This window comes from Petaurus breviceps, unplaced genomic scaffold, assembly GCF_028583685.1.
Source record: "Petaurus breviceps papuanus isolate PSGF00001 unplaced genomic scaffold, PetGlider_PUasm1.0 138, whole genome shotgun sequence".
Lineage (NCBI taxonomy): Eukaryota > Metazoa > Chordata > Mammalia > Diprotodontia > Petauridae > Petaurus > Petaurus breviceps.
The window spans coordinates 24,856,039-24,873,663 of NW_027185694.1; the positions used below are offsets into that span (position 1 = coordinate 24,856,039).

Sequence of the window (17,625 nt, forward strand, 5' to 3'; positions counted from 1 at the left end):
TCCTTTTTACATGCATAAATGTGCATATCTCCTTTTCATGTACCCTAGAGAATCAAGTTGAATAATAATATCTGTGGATGTATTCATTATAATGTAATTGAACTGTCACCACTATGCCTACAAAAACCTTATTCTATTCCAGTAAGGTGGAGATAGAATTTCTAGGCATATAATGTATCTGAAAAATTCATGATTTCACACATCTGCATTAGCTGGTCATTCTTAGACGGTGCCTGCCTAAATTAGAATTCCAAGACTAAGCACCTAATATTATATTAAGGCATTACAATAGCTGAGTTTTTTAGAAGTAAAAGTATATTAAATAGTTGTTCACTGAAGTCTTTGAAAGGCAGTAGACTCAAACAAAAAATATATAAAACCTCTCAAGGTACATACCCCCAAAATAGATTGCCAGGTAAATTCCTGGAGATTGTTTTCCTGAATTATAATCACTTACCAAAAGCATACCTGAAAAAGAAATAGAAAAAAATACATTAAAATATGGTTTAACTTCACTTTCAAATCATTTTTATTTTGTCTATTAGATTGATGTATAAATTGGCCACGTCTAAGAAAGATGCTTATAAAGTGATGTTTCTGTATATATTGTGCAATTATTAGATTTTTACTGCACATGGAAGCGACTGTCCAGGCCCACAGCTATAGGGCAAAAACTAATGGAAGAGTGTGTGTGTAGCTAGCACACAGATGATACAAAAAGACATCACCTTTGGTTTAACTTCTACATGAAACAAACTCAGTTGCCTGTGTTTTGTGTTTCCTACCCATCAGAGTGAGCTGCATATAGTTTCAGTTCCTACAACAGAATCTCAAATATTAGAAATGAAAGGGACCTTATAGATCCTTCATTTCAATTAGTTAATCCATCTAATTAGATGAGAAAAGTCAGGCCCAGGGAGGTGAACTTGCTTTCCTTAAATCATAAAATTAGTAAATAGAAGAGTCCAGATTCAAACCCAGGTCTTTACTCTAGATGACATGTACTCAACTCCTTTCTCCCTCTTTTTTTTTTAAAAAAAGATTTGCCCCTCTCTCTAATCTTCTTCTGACTTTGACTTGTTTACTTACTTGGATGTTGGTTGGAAAGACCAAACTATATTAATGATCTGTGGTATATCTAAATTTGGGTAATGATGAGATAGGTTATCTGCTATTAGGTTATAGGGCCTTTGAGGATAGGAAGCACCACCATTAAGTGAATGAATATTGTAGCTGAATTCTGCTGTACTACATAATTGCTCAAAACTCTGAGGTAGGATATTACATATTGATTAGATTTAAAAAACTTTCCAGAGTGCATCACTGATATGTCTTTACCTCTATTCTAGCTCAGACTATGATAAAGCGATTTAAATTAAAAGAATATGTTAATGTCATCTGAATTCTAATGACATAAGAAAAATCTGTGCCCTAACTCTGTCAAATCTAATTAGAAAACTAGTTTTTAATTAAATTAAACTAAGATTAAACTAAGGCTATGTTAATTTACTTTTATATTGTTAGAATGGAAAGTGAGCAGCAAACTTTTAAAAGAATCTAAAAGCCAAAAAAGAAAAATGCTTCCAAGTCTTTGAATTTATAAAGTAAAGCAAAGCAACACTACATGTGGCCCAAGAACAGATGACTACCACACCTGTTACAAAGGACTGTATCTTTCACCTCTCCTAAGGATTTAACAAAGAAAATACTCTTTTGATTAAAATAATAATAATAATCTGAACAACCACGAAATAATGCTACATGCAGTGGCTCCTAAAACATAAACAATTTCCATTTCTAATAAGGAAGCTGATTCTAATAAGTGAAAGAGATATGATAGTTTCAGAAGTATTCCATCAAACTTTAATCTCATAGAAACTGTGCCATTAGAAATATACTTTTAAATTTTTAATCAGGGCAAACTGCCAGAGTACACAAATTTGTAAAATACTACTGTAGGTGACAAAAATAACCCCACCATTTTTAGACTAAATTCCACTCAAATGTAAACATCTTAGAAAGGGAATTAAGTGACACAGAACTTTAAATTATTTTCATCAGATTTTCTTGGAATTTTTCTACCTGTATTTCATAGCTTCACCTGCTTTGAGTTTTAAGTGACAAGACTGCTTGATATAAGATTTTTAAAATAAGCCTGGCAGATCCAATTATATGGAGGAGGGGAGAACTAAAGGGTCTTCATTATTTTTAGAGTTTTTGTTATATTATTTTTTCCAACAGCTGGAACTTGTTTTACAAGATGTTGTCTTTCATGGTGATTTTTTTTTTAATTCCTTAAGTCCATCTCTGTTCCTAAGAGCCTAAATTTTCTACCAAAATGGTCCATTTTAATAAATTACATCAAATTATTTTTAAAGACATGTTTTTGCTCCATATATCATTGGCTTAACTCTACCTGATTGGCAATTCATTAGGCTCCACCATTCTGAAGAGGGCAAAAATAATCATGAAAGGGGGAGAATGTGCTGAAGGCTGGCAGAAATCCTGCTGGAAAATAGCCCACTTTTTAAACACCTAAGCGGTTTTCTGCTGTTTCAAGTATTTTATTTTACAGATTGAGCTTTTTATGTAAGGCTACTGGTTTTATAGAAAACCTTTGATTGGAATGGGACGTTAAGTTTAAAATAATTTTCATTAAAATGGCATAACATAGAAATAGGTAATGTAGAATTGTTCCCTCTCATTTCCAAAGTCATTACTTCTTCTTCCAGTTATGGTACAGTCTAAATGTAAACTCACAAGAATTATTCTATTTTCTTGGCAGACATAAGGAACCCCCCGAGGCCTATTTAAGAAGCATGCAGCAAGGAATTAATAATAAATTGTTTTCTGACGTGTGTCTGTTGCTGATTACATCAATCAAGACTGAAGAACTTGTCATGTGATGACAGCCAAACACTTGTGAATTTATTTCTCTGAAGAAGCTCATGATGAAAAATGCCAAAGAAACAAAAGCAAATGGCTCTCTCAGCAACTAAATAAAATCAGTAGGGTTTCTTACCTAGAGACTACTGGATTAACTGGAACAGCAAGAAAGGTGGAAGAGTAACATTTTTTCAAACCTCCTTTGCCTTTCTCCCCACACACAAACTGAACTGAGTAGAAACATTTCATTAAGAAACATTGTGAGGGTGTTAGGATGAAGGAGAGGGCAAATCCTTCTTTGTAGCCCATGTCTTTTCCTAGGAGAAAACAGTTTTCCATTTTGCAATAGTACTTCAAGTCATATTCTGATTATGGATGGAGAAGGATCATATTCACAGAAGCATGAGGTGAAAGAGCTAGTGTTAGGAGTTAATTAAGTATGTTCTTGTACTAATATTCAAAATTTCATAGGTCCATGAGGGCTTTGCATAGACAGCTTTAATCTTGGAAACAGTCATTCAAGCAACCAGGAAAAGACAGACAATGAGCAACTTCAAAATACCAGACCTAGTAAACTAATAACAACTTAACAGTGAAGTAGTACAGTATAACTATTGTATTGTATTTGCATTCTGGCTTTTTAAAGGTCTTGTCTAAAGTCCCTTCCAGTTCTAACAGCATTCCATGACTACGTAAATTTTAATTTCTAATCTACTGTGGAGACAAGACCAACACATTAAATAGTTAGGGGGGCAATATAAGGCAAAATAAATTATATGTTGGGTTTTATTGTACAGACTATAAATGCTGTAGAGTTCAGAGAAAAAATGGCAACTAGGTGATATCATGGATATTACAGTGCCATAATTGAAGTCAAGAAGACCTGAGTTCAAATTTTGCCTCAAATCCACCTACTACCTATACAACCCTGGGTAAGTCACAGCTTCTACTAGCCTCAACTTTCTCATCTGTAAACGAGAGATTATAATAGCACCTACCTCACAGGCTTGCTGTAAGAATCAAATGAGATAACACATGTAAAGGGCTTTACAAACCTTAAAGCACTCTATAAATTCTAGCTGTTATTAAACACTAGCTGTACAAATCAGCAAGGGCTAGAGAAGTTAGTGACTTGGGCAGTTATAAAGGAAAAACATGATTTATTTTAAGCAAGAGGAACTACATGAGCAAAAGTAATGAACTGAGAATTCCTATGAGAGGCAGAGTAAGTGGTATAATGAGTCACAAGATCAGACTTGTCTCTAATGCTTACTAACTAGGTCATCCTGGATAAGTCACTTAACATTGAGACTAGGTTTCTTCACACACAAAATGGGAAGGATAATATCACCTACCCCAGAGGGTTCTTATAATGAAGTGTTATGCAAATCCTAAAGTGCTATATTGTGAATTTTCTCTTATTTCATTCTTCTTGTTTTTTTATGGTGTTCAGATAGAAACAATCCCAGAAGAAATCACTATCGTGCCATTATTCTTTTACAATTAAGTTTTCGCAGACTATTGCACAAGTAAATCTTTTTTCTTGTAATTTAGAGTATTGGGACATAAGCTTGCTTCTGTAGACTCACTGAAATTATTATATAATTTTCAGACAACTCCAGAAGGAGATAAGATACATGTACTAATCCTGTTCTGCAGTGATTTTTATTTCTTCTACTAGGTCTTTATATTTTGAAATCTTTTCATTTTATGTAGTTTGGAAATAATAAATATTGAGTAAAATGATATCTGCATAAAAAAGTTGTTCTTCAGGCTTCAAGGATCATTGTTAGGTCTGAACACTTGTGAGCAACAATTTCAGTCTCCAAAGAGACTGGCTCCAGTAGTCAAGCGAAATCTCAAAGATATCTTGGGGTTTATATTTGTAGTCATGTGATTTGATATCTGTTAATTAATTAGGGGAGAGACCTTCTGGCATATAACTCTAGTCAAATGAATACCTCTTTCAAAGAATCTGGTAGATGCTACATATTGAAACTTGCAGTACAGTTTGTATAAAGTTAATTTTTTTGGTATTTTTATTTTCCTTTCTTAAAATTAATTTGATTTTTTTTTCAGTTCATGAATGTTTAAGCACTTTCAGTGGTAGCAAAGCACAGGAACCCACCAACTGGGTAATGGACAAACAAATTATAGTACATGAATATAATGGAATATTATTTTTCTGTAGCAAATAAATTGTATTGAATCTTGTTCAAAGATTGCACAAAGGGCACAAAGTGATCTAATACAAAGAGTATAAAGAAGCATAGAAAGATTTACGTGAACTAATGCAAAAGAAAATAAGTAGAACCAAACAAGTAGCATGTACAATGATCTCAACAATGTAAATGGAAATTAATAACTACAGAACAATCAAAAAGAATGTCACAAAATTTAAAAGAACAAGCTTGGCCACAAAGAAGAAATATGAGAAAATATCTCCAACTACTTTGCAAGGTATAATGCAATGTACATCACTGCATATATTGTCATACTTTTTCAATATATTTATTGGTTAGGTTGATGTTCGCTCCTCTTTTTATTTCTTCCTTTTGAGGAAAATTCCTTGTTATATGAAATGGCTTTCTGGAAGGATATAGAGAGATACAAGTCAAAAATAAAGGCTATGTTAAAAATAAAAGATCAATAAAATTATGTTTGAATTAACAGGCATTTATTTACCCTCCCAACCCTACCTATTTAAAAAAATAAGAAGAAGAAAATTCTTGTAAAAGAAAATAGGCATAGTGAAGGGGGAAAAAATTGTACATTGGTCATGTACCAAATATATCCAGAATCAAGCTCTCTGTCAATGAAATGGGTAGCATGTTTTATCATCTGTGCTCTGAAATTATGGTTGGTCATTGCATTGATCAGAATTTTCAAATCTTTTACAAATGTTTTTATTTACAAAATTGTAGTAGTAAATTTGTTTTTGTTTACAATACCATATATCCTAGTGACTACAACTCATAATCTTCCTTTAATTAAGTCCCTAACCTTTGTACACATCATAAATTACTATTACTGATTAAATGGTTTGGTGAGGTCCTCAGATGCATTATTTTTTATTTAAAATTTGTTTTATGAGGGTGGAGTTGAGATGGCGGCATAGAAACAGGACTTCCATGCGAATCCAGCTTCCATCTCCTACAATTCATGTAAAAAAAAATGACTGTAGACAAACTTTGGAGCTATAGAACCCACAAAATAAGAGAGAAAAGATAGCCTCCTGCTGAAAACCACCCAGCAGGCCAGCAAGAAGAAGCCAGTCCAGCACTCAGGGAGCCAAGCCCAATCCCCATGGGCCTTAGGTTTTAGCCTCAGGGTGGCCTGACCAGCCACCAGCTGGAGGGACTTCATATTACCAGCAGCTGTGGTGGTTTCCAGAATTATCAACCCATAGATGCCAGACAAAGTGAGAGGTCAGTGTATATGTTGCTTAAACAAGGAGTTCTGGAGTGTGATCCAGCCCTTGCCCCCGGGGCGAGGAGCAGAAGAGGCTGCACAACTGTGCTGATTCAGAGTTCCTGGCCTGCAGATTGTAGGGGGGACCAAGCTACCAGACTGAGGGGTAATCTCTCTTGCTCTAACCTGCTTTGATCTGGATTGCACTCTAGGGTGGAGGTTCTAGGGTGCAGGACCAGTTTGCCAGAATGTGTGGAGAGTTCAGAGAAGACACCCAACTACCGTGTTTCCCCGATAATAAGACCTATCCTGAAAATAAGCCCTCCCCTTACTGTGTAAGATTCCTCTAAAATAAGCCCTCCCCCGAAAATAAGCCCTATTGAGATTGCTACTGTGGTGAAGGTGATCCCCTGCGCTACACGCTACATTACAGTACCCTCTGTATGCACCGTCCCCCCTGTCCCTCCCAGTGAAACACACACCGCGCTCCGAGCTGCATCCAATCAGAGCTGCAGCAGTGAGCGCGTCATCGTGTTCTTCCCCAGTGATTTGCTTGCTGGCACCATTGAGAGCAATGCCGCGGAGGAAAGCTGAGGCAGGACAACATAAGCCCTCCCCTGAAAATAAGCCCTCTGGTGTTTTTCTTTCCAAAAAAAAAAAAAATAAGACAGTGTCTTATTATTGGGGAAACATGGTAATAGCTCCAGCAGCTGCAAAAACCCCAGTGATTGGGACAAAGCTGCCATTTCTGGTAGCAGAGCTCTAAAAGGCTCAAAAGTCAAGTAATTGAGTGGCAACATGAGAAAGCAAAGGAAGCAAAGCAAGCAGAACAATCCAACATTAGACTACTATTTTGGGTACAAAAAGGATCAAAGCATGGAACAGGAGGAAGGCAATGAAATCAGAACTCCTGAACCAAAAGCTTCTAAGAAAAATATGAGCTGGTTACAGGCCACAGAGGAACTTAAAAAGGATTCTGAAAACCAAATAAGAGAAGTAGAGGAAAAAATTGGAAGAGAAATGAGAACAATGCCATAAACTTATGAAATGAGAGTAAACAACCTGAATGAAGAAAATAACACCTTAAAAATAGACTAACTCAGATGGCAAAAGAGGCTCAAAAAGCCAATGAGGAGAAGAATGCCTTAAAAGTTGAATTTGCCAGATGGAAAAATAATCTCAAAAGCTCACTGAAGAGAATCATTCCTTCAGAATTAGAATGGAGAAAATGGAAGCTAGTGACTTTATGAGAAATCAAGATACTATTAAACGGATTCAAATAAATAAAAAATAGAAGGCAATGTGAAATATCCCATTGGAAAAACCACTGACCTGGAAAATAGATCCAGGAGAGATAATTTGAAAATTATTGGACTACCTGAAAGTCATGATCAAGAAAAGAACCTAGAAATCATCCTCCAAGAGATTCTCAAGGAAAATTGCCCTGATGTTTTAGAACCAGAGGGCAAAATAGAGGTTGAAAGAATCCACCGGTCACCTCCTGAAAAAGATCCCCAAAAGAAAACTCCTAGGAATATTATACCCAGGTTCCAGAATTCCCAGATCAAGGAGAAAATATTACAAGCAGCCAGGAAGAAACAATTTCAGTATTGTGGAAACACAATCAGGATAACACAGGATCTGGCAGCTTCTTGTAATAGTAATGGAATTTAAAGATGCCCCTATATTGGCTTGGTTTTTTGATTGATTGTGTTAAAATCCAGAGCTTGTGAATCCCACTTGTGGGATGGACTTGTTGATGTGAAAAGAGAGTGCTGAACTGGGAGGAGCGTGTGAAGTAAAGTTAGAGAGACACAAGCAAAGAGAGAGGCAGAAGAACTTTTTGGAAGCAGCATCTTGGAGGCAGAGAGAGATGGAGAGGATTGCTGAGGGCCAGTTTGAATTGCCCAGGACTTTTGAGTGCTGCCACCCAGAGCTGCCAAGGACTGAGGAGACATGGCTGTTATGCTGGTACTTTGTCTGTCTGTTTTGATGTTGTTTTGCCAGATTTGTTCACTGGTGAAAGACAGTCCTGTTGTTGCAGAGGTTCTGGAACCTTGCTGTTGGTTCAGAGCTCCTGAGACTGTTCTGCAGACAGAGAGTGAATTCTGTCCACTGCTGAAGGACAGTGCTGTTGTTGCAGAGGTTCTGGAACCTTGCTGTTGGTTCAGAGCTCTTAGGACTGTTCTGCAGACAGAGAATGAATTAATGAAAACATTGGCAATGTATCTTGTGGCCTTGCTAAGCTTGGTCTCCCCAGGAAAAAAGATTGCTGAGAACTTGCCTCAGGTCAAGATGAAGAAAAGAGCTTTCTTTGGGTATTAAATGCTGTGCTTTAAGCTTGTTATAACTCTGGGGTAGATTCAGATGTGATCCAAGGGTGGGGAACTTTTGACTTTTTTGTGCTCTGTGACTGAACAAATGAATGTACTTTACTAATGATTGGTAACTAATCTTCATTTGAGAAGAGGGGCTTTGTGATTGACTAAATGAATGTACTGCCTAGGGATGGAGTAGTATTTAGAAGAGGGACTTTGTGATTGATTAAATGAATGTAATGTCCAGGGGTGGAGTAGTACTTGGAGATTATTGAATTATACTTGGTGAATGCTGTATTTTGAATTATGCTATATTTTGATTTTCTCTGTTCTTAATTTTTCACTGAATAAAATGGAGAGCACCTATGCTGGTATTTTGAACCTTGGGAAGTTGCCTTTGCTTGGCATTACACTTCTACAATGAGGGATCGAAGGACTTGGAATATGATATTCCAGAGGTCAAAGAAGCTGGGATTAAAACCAAGAATCACCTACCCAGAAAAACTGAGTATCATGTTTCAGGGGAAAACACGGTCATTCAGTGAAATAGAGGACTTTCAAGCATTCTTGATGAAAAAAACCAGAGTAGAATAGAAAATTTGATATTCAGATATAAGAAGCATGATAAGGTAAACAGGGAAAAGAAATCATAAGGAACTTATCAAAGTTGAACTACTTACATTCATACATGGAAAAATGATCATTGTAATTTATGAAACTTTTCTCAGTATGAGAATAGTTGCAGGGAATATAAATGTGTGTGTATATATATATATATATATATATATATGTATACATACATAGGTATACATAGACAGAGGTCACAGGACCAACTAAATCGGAAGGGATGATACTTAAAAGGTGAAATTAAGAGGTGAGACAGGAATACAATGAGAGGAAATGGGAAGAAACAGAATGGGGTAAATTATCTCATATAGAAGAGGCAAGAGAAAACTGTTACAATGGAGGGGAAGAACAAGAAAGCAAAGGGGAATGAGTCAACCTCATTCTCATTGAATTTGGCTTAGGAAGGGAATGATATACACATTAAATAGGGTATCTCTCCCTACAGGATAGAGTAGGGAGGAAGGGGGAGAAGGGGGATAACAGAAGGGAGGGCAGGCTGGGGGGGAGGGAAATTGGAATGACCCACTTTTGAAAAGGGACAGGATCAAAGTAGAGAATAGAACTAGTGGGGGTTGGGATAGGATGGAGGGAAATATAGTCAGTCTTTCACAATATATCCACTATGGAAATGTTTTCCTTAGCTACACATGTACAAGCTATATTGAATTGCTTAACTTCCCAGTAAGGGTGGGTGACAAGGGAGGAAGGGAAATAATCTGGAATTCAAAGTTTTAAAATCAAATGTTTAAAATATATATATATATATATATATATATATATATATATATATATATACATATACATATACATATACACATGCTATTATACAGAGACTATACATGCTTCATACTGTTTCCATGTGATTTTTAACTTCTCTACTATGTCTCTATATTTTAAATGCTCTTTTTCCCCATCCAGCTTGAAGAGTATGAGTACTTCAGTAACATTTATGCCAACAAAACATTGTTCTTAAATTTTTATGAATTGTGGCTTAACAATTATAGGCAATAATTCAGTCTGTGATAATGACCCAACTCCAAATATGTTTTATTGGTTGAGTCCTACACATTTCAAGGTTTGTATTTGTAGCATAATTTGTCAATCCATTAAAAATAGCATGCTTCCCATAAATAATACTAGTCTCTAGGTTATAACTTGCTAGATATTTCACAGGTGCTAAATTTTAACAGCCTGCATTAGTGATATGCATAATTTCTATCATTTTGTTGACATAATTCATATTGATCACTTAGTCCAGAATTCTTAAGGATAAACCTTCTGTAATTTCAGGTGGAATGATCTGGTTTCACACTGATATCTTCCATCCATCTTCAGAAACACAACTGAATGAATCAGCCATTTGTTTAACACTGGTCAAGACATCATTGATTGAGTTCATGAAGACATTACCTATGGAGGGTCTTTTGATTCCATTCTTGGATCTTAGCCACTGCAAATGTCCTTTCTAGAAGTAAACTACTTTTGATTACTTTACTTTCCAGTTAAGTCTCTAAATATTATTTTTATGCTTAACAAATTTTGACTAAAGGAGGTCAAGATATTTATAAACAATACCTTCATTCAATACTTCCAATATAACCTTCTGATTCAAGCTTAAAGATCTGAGTTTTTCTTTCCTTAGAAAAATTTAAACATTTAATATTTATTGACATCTTTAATATAATTCATAAAGATTTCATAAGAAGAAATAAAGATGTTTGATGTCTTTTTCAGTAGGGCCATCTCAGTCAACTAGTCAATAAATATTTAATAAGTGCTTTCTATGTATCAGGCAATGTTAATTACTGGGTGTAAAGCCAACCACGAGCAGCTTTCCAGAGGACTGCTGCTGTGAACCGCTTTTCAAGGTTCTGATTAAACAGTACAGTGAACTCTCTATTTATTCAGTAACAAATCAGAGCAAAACATTCACAGAAAATCAAGTACAGCATTCAGAATGTTACAACTTTTCACTAAAATAGCCACATAGTTTTTACCAAAGTGGTCACATAGTTTATGCAAAGTACATTCATTTAGTCAATCACAAAGTACAAAAGGCAAAGTCCTCCACCCATGGAATGCAACTAAGTTACAATATCATCAGTCACTACTCAGTAACCTCTTAAGGGGTAGTGGAAAGTACAAAGGCCATCCACCCCTAGGTTACAATTAAGTTACAATTCCATCAGTCAGCATTAAATACCCAAAAAAAGGTCTTTTCATCTTGACTTGAGGCAGGCTCTCAGCTTTTATGGTTCCTCTTCCATGGACCCAGCTACTGCCTGAATCTAACCAACTGCCACCTGAATTCAAAGGCAGACAGCTTCCCAGTTCCTTATCTGGCTCTCCGTGCAGTTCCTGTTCCATATTGAAGCTCACAGTGTCAGGTCCACCTCAAGTCCTTATTCCAATACCAGGAAACCGAGCCCCAGAATCAGAAAGTCAAAGTTATTACTGTAACCACAAAGTTGGTACACATGGAACACCCACATTTCCAAGCCTTCTCAACAGAACAGGTTCCCTCAAGCAAGGATCCTCCTCTCTCACTCATGGTAGCTCCTCAGCAGAAGTTCTGGCTGGCTCTCAGAACAAGCTCTGCCACCACAAGTGCTGTTCTCAAAATCAAAATCACTTTCTCCAGCCTAGGCCTATCTACCTCAGCCTCCACACAGCTCACTCCAAGAAGTTCTCTCTCAGTTCTCAGTTCTCACTTGCTCTTCTCAGTTCTTCTCAATTTTCAGTTCGATCCTCAGTCCAGCAGTAGCCACCCAGCCTCCAGATGCTTGCTGAGAGAAATGTCTGGCCTCTCTCAGCTTGGGCTTTTCCTTATATAAGGAATTAGCTCCTCCCTGTTTCACCCCTCCCTGCTACAACAGGAAGTTCCTCCCACTGTGGGATTCACAAGTTCTGGATGGTAATATTTGATACAATCACACTTGAAACAAGGTACTAAGTGCTTGCCAACACAAGGGGATCTTCAAATTACATCACTATTATACTGGGGATACAAAAAGAGGCAAAAGATAGTTCTTGCCTTCAAAGAGCTCACAATTGTTTTTGTTTTTTGCTTTCTGACCAAACTGAGTTTCTATTTTTTGCATGAAAAAGAATAAAGTTAAGTGAATAAAAGTATGCTTCGATCTGCATTCAGAATTCATCAGTTCTTTAACTGGGTGTGGATAGCATTTTCCTTCACGAGTTCTTTGTACTTGTCTTGGATCACTGTGTTGCTGAGAAGAGCTGAGTCATTCACAATTGACCATCACACAATATTCCTGATACTGTATACAATGTTTTCCTGGTTCTGTTCATTTCATTTTGAATCAGTTTATACAAATCTTTCCAGGTTTTTCTGAAATCTACCTGATCACTATTTGTTATTGCAAAATAATACTCCATTACATTCATATACCACATTTTGCTCATTCCCCAACTGATGGGCATCCCCTCAATTTCCAATATTCTGCCACCACAAAAAGGGCTCCTATAAATATTTTTGCAACTGTAGGTACTTTTCTCTTTTTTATTATAAGAGCTCATAATCTTGATGTCGTCCTTGTTCATCAAATAATTAACAACATGTTTTGATTTGATTCGCTCTTTAATTTGGAAGCCAGGCTTCGTAATATTTAAGAGAGACTGTAGTAGATAGGTAGACAGAATTATGATGGGTTTAAATTGTCTCCCTTTAAAAAAAGTCACATTTTATATCACTTGTCCTTGATGTTATGGTGTTTGGGGTGTGTTTTAAATATACAATGTACTAACAGCAAGAAATAGAAAGAGAAATTCCACTTAAAGTTGCTGTAGACATTATAAAAAATATTTGGTAGTCTACCTGCCAAAACAAATCCAGGAATGATAAGAACACAATTACAAAACAATTTTCACTCAAATAAAGACAGATCTAAATAACTGGAAAAAATCAATTGCTCGTGGGTAGGCCAAGCTAATATAATAAAAATGACAATGTTGTCTAAATTAATTTACTTATTTAGTGCCATACCAATCAAACTACCAAAAATTATTTTATAGAGCTAGAAAAAATAATAACAAAATTCATCTGGAAAACAAAAACATTTATACAGAATATCAAGTGAATTAATGAAAAGAAATGCTAAGGGAGATAACCTAGCCATATCAGATCTTAAATTATATTATAAAGCAGCAATCATCAAAACTACTTGGTGCTGGCTAAGAAATAGAGTGGTAGATCAATGGAATAGATTAGTTAAACAAGACACAACAGTCAATGACCATAGTAATCTACTGTTTGATAAACCCAAAGACTCCAGCTTCTGAGATAAGAACTCAGTAATTGAAAAAAAACTACTGAGAAAATTGGAAAACTATGTCAGAAACTGGGCATAGACCATTATCTTACACTGTATAGCAAAATAAAGTCAAAATGGGTTCATGATTTAGATATAAAGACTGATACTATAAATAATCTGGGAGAGCAAGGAACAGTTTATCTGTCAGATTTATGGAGAAGGGAAGATTTTATGACCAAACAAGAGATAGAGAATATTATGAAATGCAAAATGGATAATGCTGATTACATTAAACTGAAAAGGTTTTGTACAAACAAAGCCAATGCAACCAAGACTAGAAGGGAAGCAGAAAGCTAGGAAACAATTTTTACAACCAGTGTCACTGATAAAGGCCTCATTTCTAAACTATATAGAAAACTGAGTCAACCTATGAGAATATAAGTCAATCCCTAATTGTTTTTTTTGGAGGGGCAATTGGGGTTAAGTAATTTGCCCAAGGTCACATGGCTAGCTTGTGTGTGTGTGTGTGTGTGTGTGTGTGTGTGTGTGTTAAGTGTCTAAGGCTGGAATTGAATTCAGGTCCTCCTGACTCCAAGGCCAGTACTCTATTCACTGTGCCACCTAGCCGCCCCCCATTCCCCAATTGATAAATAGTCAAAGGATATGAACAGGCAATTTTCAGAGGAAGAAATTAAAGATATCTATAGTCATATGAAAAAATGCTCTAAATCACTGTCAGATCGGCTAACATGACAAAACACGAAAATGATAAATGTGAGAGATGTGGGAAAATTGGAACACTAATGTATTGTTGGTGGAGTTGTGAACTGATCCAACCATCTTAGAGATCAATTTGGAACTATGCCCAAAGGGCTATAAAAATGTGCATATCCTTTTACCCAGCAATACCACTTCTAGGGCTATATTCCAAAGAGATACTAAAAATGGGAAAAGGACCCACATGTACAAAAATATTTATAGCAGCTCTTTTTGTTGTGGCAAAGAAATGGAAATTGAGGGGATGTCCATCAGTTGGGGAATGGTTGAACAAGCTGTGGCATATGAATGTAATGGAATACTATCATGCTATAAGAAATGATGAGCAGGCAGTCTTCAGAGAAATCTGGAAAGATTTATAAGAACTGTTGCTAAGTGAGGGGAGCAGAACCAGGAGAATATTGTACACATTTATAGCCACATTGTGTAATGACTAACTTTGATAGACTTGGCTCTTCTCAGTAATGCAAGGTTCTAAGACAACTGCAAAAGACTCATGATGCAAAATGTTATCCATATCCAGAGAAAAAATTACATAGTCTGAACGCATATGAAAGCATACTACTTGTTCTCTCTCCTTTTATGTTTTGTTTCTTCTTTCTCATAATTCATTCCATTGGTTCTAAATCTTCTTTGCAACATGACTAATGTGAAAATATGTTTAATGTGCTATATGTAGAACCTATATTGGATTGCATACCATCTTGGGGGTGGGAGAGAGGGAAGGATGGGGGAGAAAATTTGAAACTCAAAAGCTTATGGAACTGAATGTTGTAAACTAAAAATTATATATATATATATATATATATATATATATATATACACAATGCATTTCCATGTAGACATCAAATACTCTAGTGTTATCATTATGTCTGGATCTATTTTATAAATCTGTAGTACATGAATAAACCAATTAGTGCAGCAGTGAGCACAGGACTTTGTGACAAGCAGCAAAGGGAGCACATAAATATCACAGAACTCCAAGGTGGTTTGTTCATCCAACAATGTGAGCAGAAGACAAATAGCTCTTTGTACCCCTCAGGCTTTTGGCACACCCTTTTGCTCCTCAGTCAAATGATTTCTTGTGTTGCAGTCTTTTTTTATGATACACAAGCTGTGACTAATTTGTATACAGTACCTAGACATGAAATTAACCTGTGTGTGGAGGTATCACTGGTGCTCCATTTTTTAAGATAAGAGATATGTGATACCTTCTGCTAAGTAATGTAAGTTCAAAACTGGGTATAAGTGGAAAATTGATTTAAAAAATATTGCCAGTAATCTATGCACCACTAGAAAGCATCTGAGCCAATAATTATTGATCTTATTCAGTTTACTACTTTCCAGAGCAGCTAGAATTTCAGTCACCTTCCCTGACATAACTGTATGGTTATTAACTGCAATAATGGTGCACAAGCTTTCTGTTTCTTGTAATTCAAACTGTATTTTCACTGTACTGGACTTCTCACAACCATAGACATGACCAGAATTTTTTCTTATTTAAGGGTTATTCAATCTCTTTACTACTCAAGACTCTATGATCAACCAACTGATTGGTATTCAATTTCTATTTTGTTCTTTTGCAGTTTTGACCTCTTATATCACTTTAACCTTTTTGACCAAGATTATCAAGTGTTGATTAAGAAAATCTGGAATTTCCAATTTGCTTTTGTTTTCCATATTCCTTTCCCCCTGGATTTCTTTTTGTTGTCTTCAACTGGGCAATATAGTGCACGGATTTTCTAACAGCAAGATAATGTTATAATTTTTCATTACTTTTCAAATTTTTTATTCACTCAAGTTACTTGATCAGTGGCAATTTGATACCTATTCTTAGTGTTATTCCTTGAGAGATCCAACTTTCTTTCTATGTATCTTACTGTGGCAATGGCTATTGGATACATTTGTTGCATGAAGGTCCTGAAATGTGTACAGTTTCTGCCAATAATATTAGAGGATGTATTCACTCAGGATAATTGCAGAAGATACCTTTTTAAAAATTACTCTATTTTGGTATAATTCATCTTCTAGTTGGCTTAATGTCATCAAAAACAAAAAGGGGATTTCTGATTATTACAGTCTAAGTATACTCATCCCCTTTTAAAAATAATTTGAGACATTTATGATATTTCTGTCATCGTTTCATTATTAGGTATGATTTCTAGAGTTTCATTAAGTAAAGATTTCTCAATGAACTTGAGGTTTTTAACTTTTGCCTTTTCTGATTTTAGTAGTTTTTCAATTTCATCTCTCATTTCATCTAATTTAGGCTTATGACTGCCTGGCATTGGTTGGCAACATACTATTGTGAGGCTTGGAGATGAGGGCACCAATGACTAAAAGAATTATGAAGCCCTTGCCTGTCAGTAGTGAGGCCTGTTTCCAATTTTGTTGTAATATATAAGCAAAATATTCATATCTCCATTCCATTTCATGTCCACGCATGGTTCATCCACTTAAGTCAATACATCTCTAAATGAAGCAATGCCATCAAAAGAAATATTTTTAATGTACCTTGATTTCTAGTGGTACCAGAAAAGAAAAACACACTTTCACTACTATCCTCTGTTAAGCTGATCATTTTGATAGTTTTTAAGAGAGCCATCTGCATGTCTATGCCAGCTTGTCTATTTTTTAAATTCAACAAGACCAATTTCATCACATTACCCAGGGTGCTAACCTGGTAAATATTTAACAACTAGTATGGTGGTAAATGTTTAACAAGTGGTTCTCTGAGAAAAAAAAATCATACACGAGATTTTTTTTTTAGCTTAATCTGCATTATTGACATTTTCTCCACTACATTCTAAAATCTAGACAACCAAGAAAAGAATAAATCAAGCCCTGATTTGTAACATTTGTCAATCTCCAGGGTAAAAATGTTTACCCTGTACATGATGTAGATATAAAAGCTCATACTATAAACAAACTAGGAGAGCAAAGAATAGTTTACCTATCATATTTATGGAGAATGGAGGAATTTATGACCAAACAAAAGATAGAGAACATTATGAAATAGATTAATTTGGGTAAAATTAAACTGAAAAGGATTTTTTAGTATAAAGCCTATGCAACCAAGATTAGAAGGGAAGCAGAAAGCTAGGAAAAAATTTTCATAATCAGTATCTCTGATAAAGGTCTCATTTCTTTTTTTTTTTTTTAGAAGCAATCGGGGTTAAGTAACTTGCTCAAGGTTACACAGCCAGTTATTTCTGGGTGTGGTGCTGAGTATCTGAGCCCGGATTTGATCCAGGTCAACCCAACACTGGAGCCGGTGCTCTTACACGCTGAGCCACCTGGCCGCCCCTTAGCAATTGGGGTTAAGTAACTTG

The 17,625-nt window shown here is 35.7% G+C and overlaps 1 protein-coding gene across 2 annotated transcripts in view; it reads right to left on the reverse strand.

Moving 5' to 3' along the window:
• Window positions 1-17,625, reverse strand: part of LOC138177415 (lipase maturation factor 1-like) — a 618,163-nt gene that overhangs the window by 135,549 nt on the left and 464,989 nt on the right. For both annotated transcript variants that reach the window (XM_069108612.1, XM_069108603.1), the window contains one exon: window positions 397-468. In XM_069108612.1, coding sequence (XP_068964713.1) covers window positions 450-468 — 19 coding nt within the window. In that variant the 3' untranslated portion in view covers window positions 397-449. The remainder of the gene's footprint in view (window positions 1-396; window positions 469-17,625) is intronic.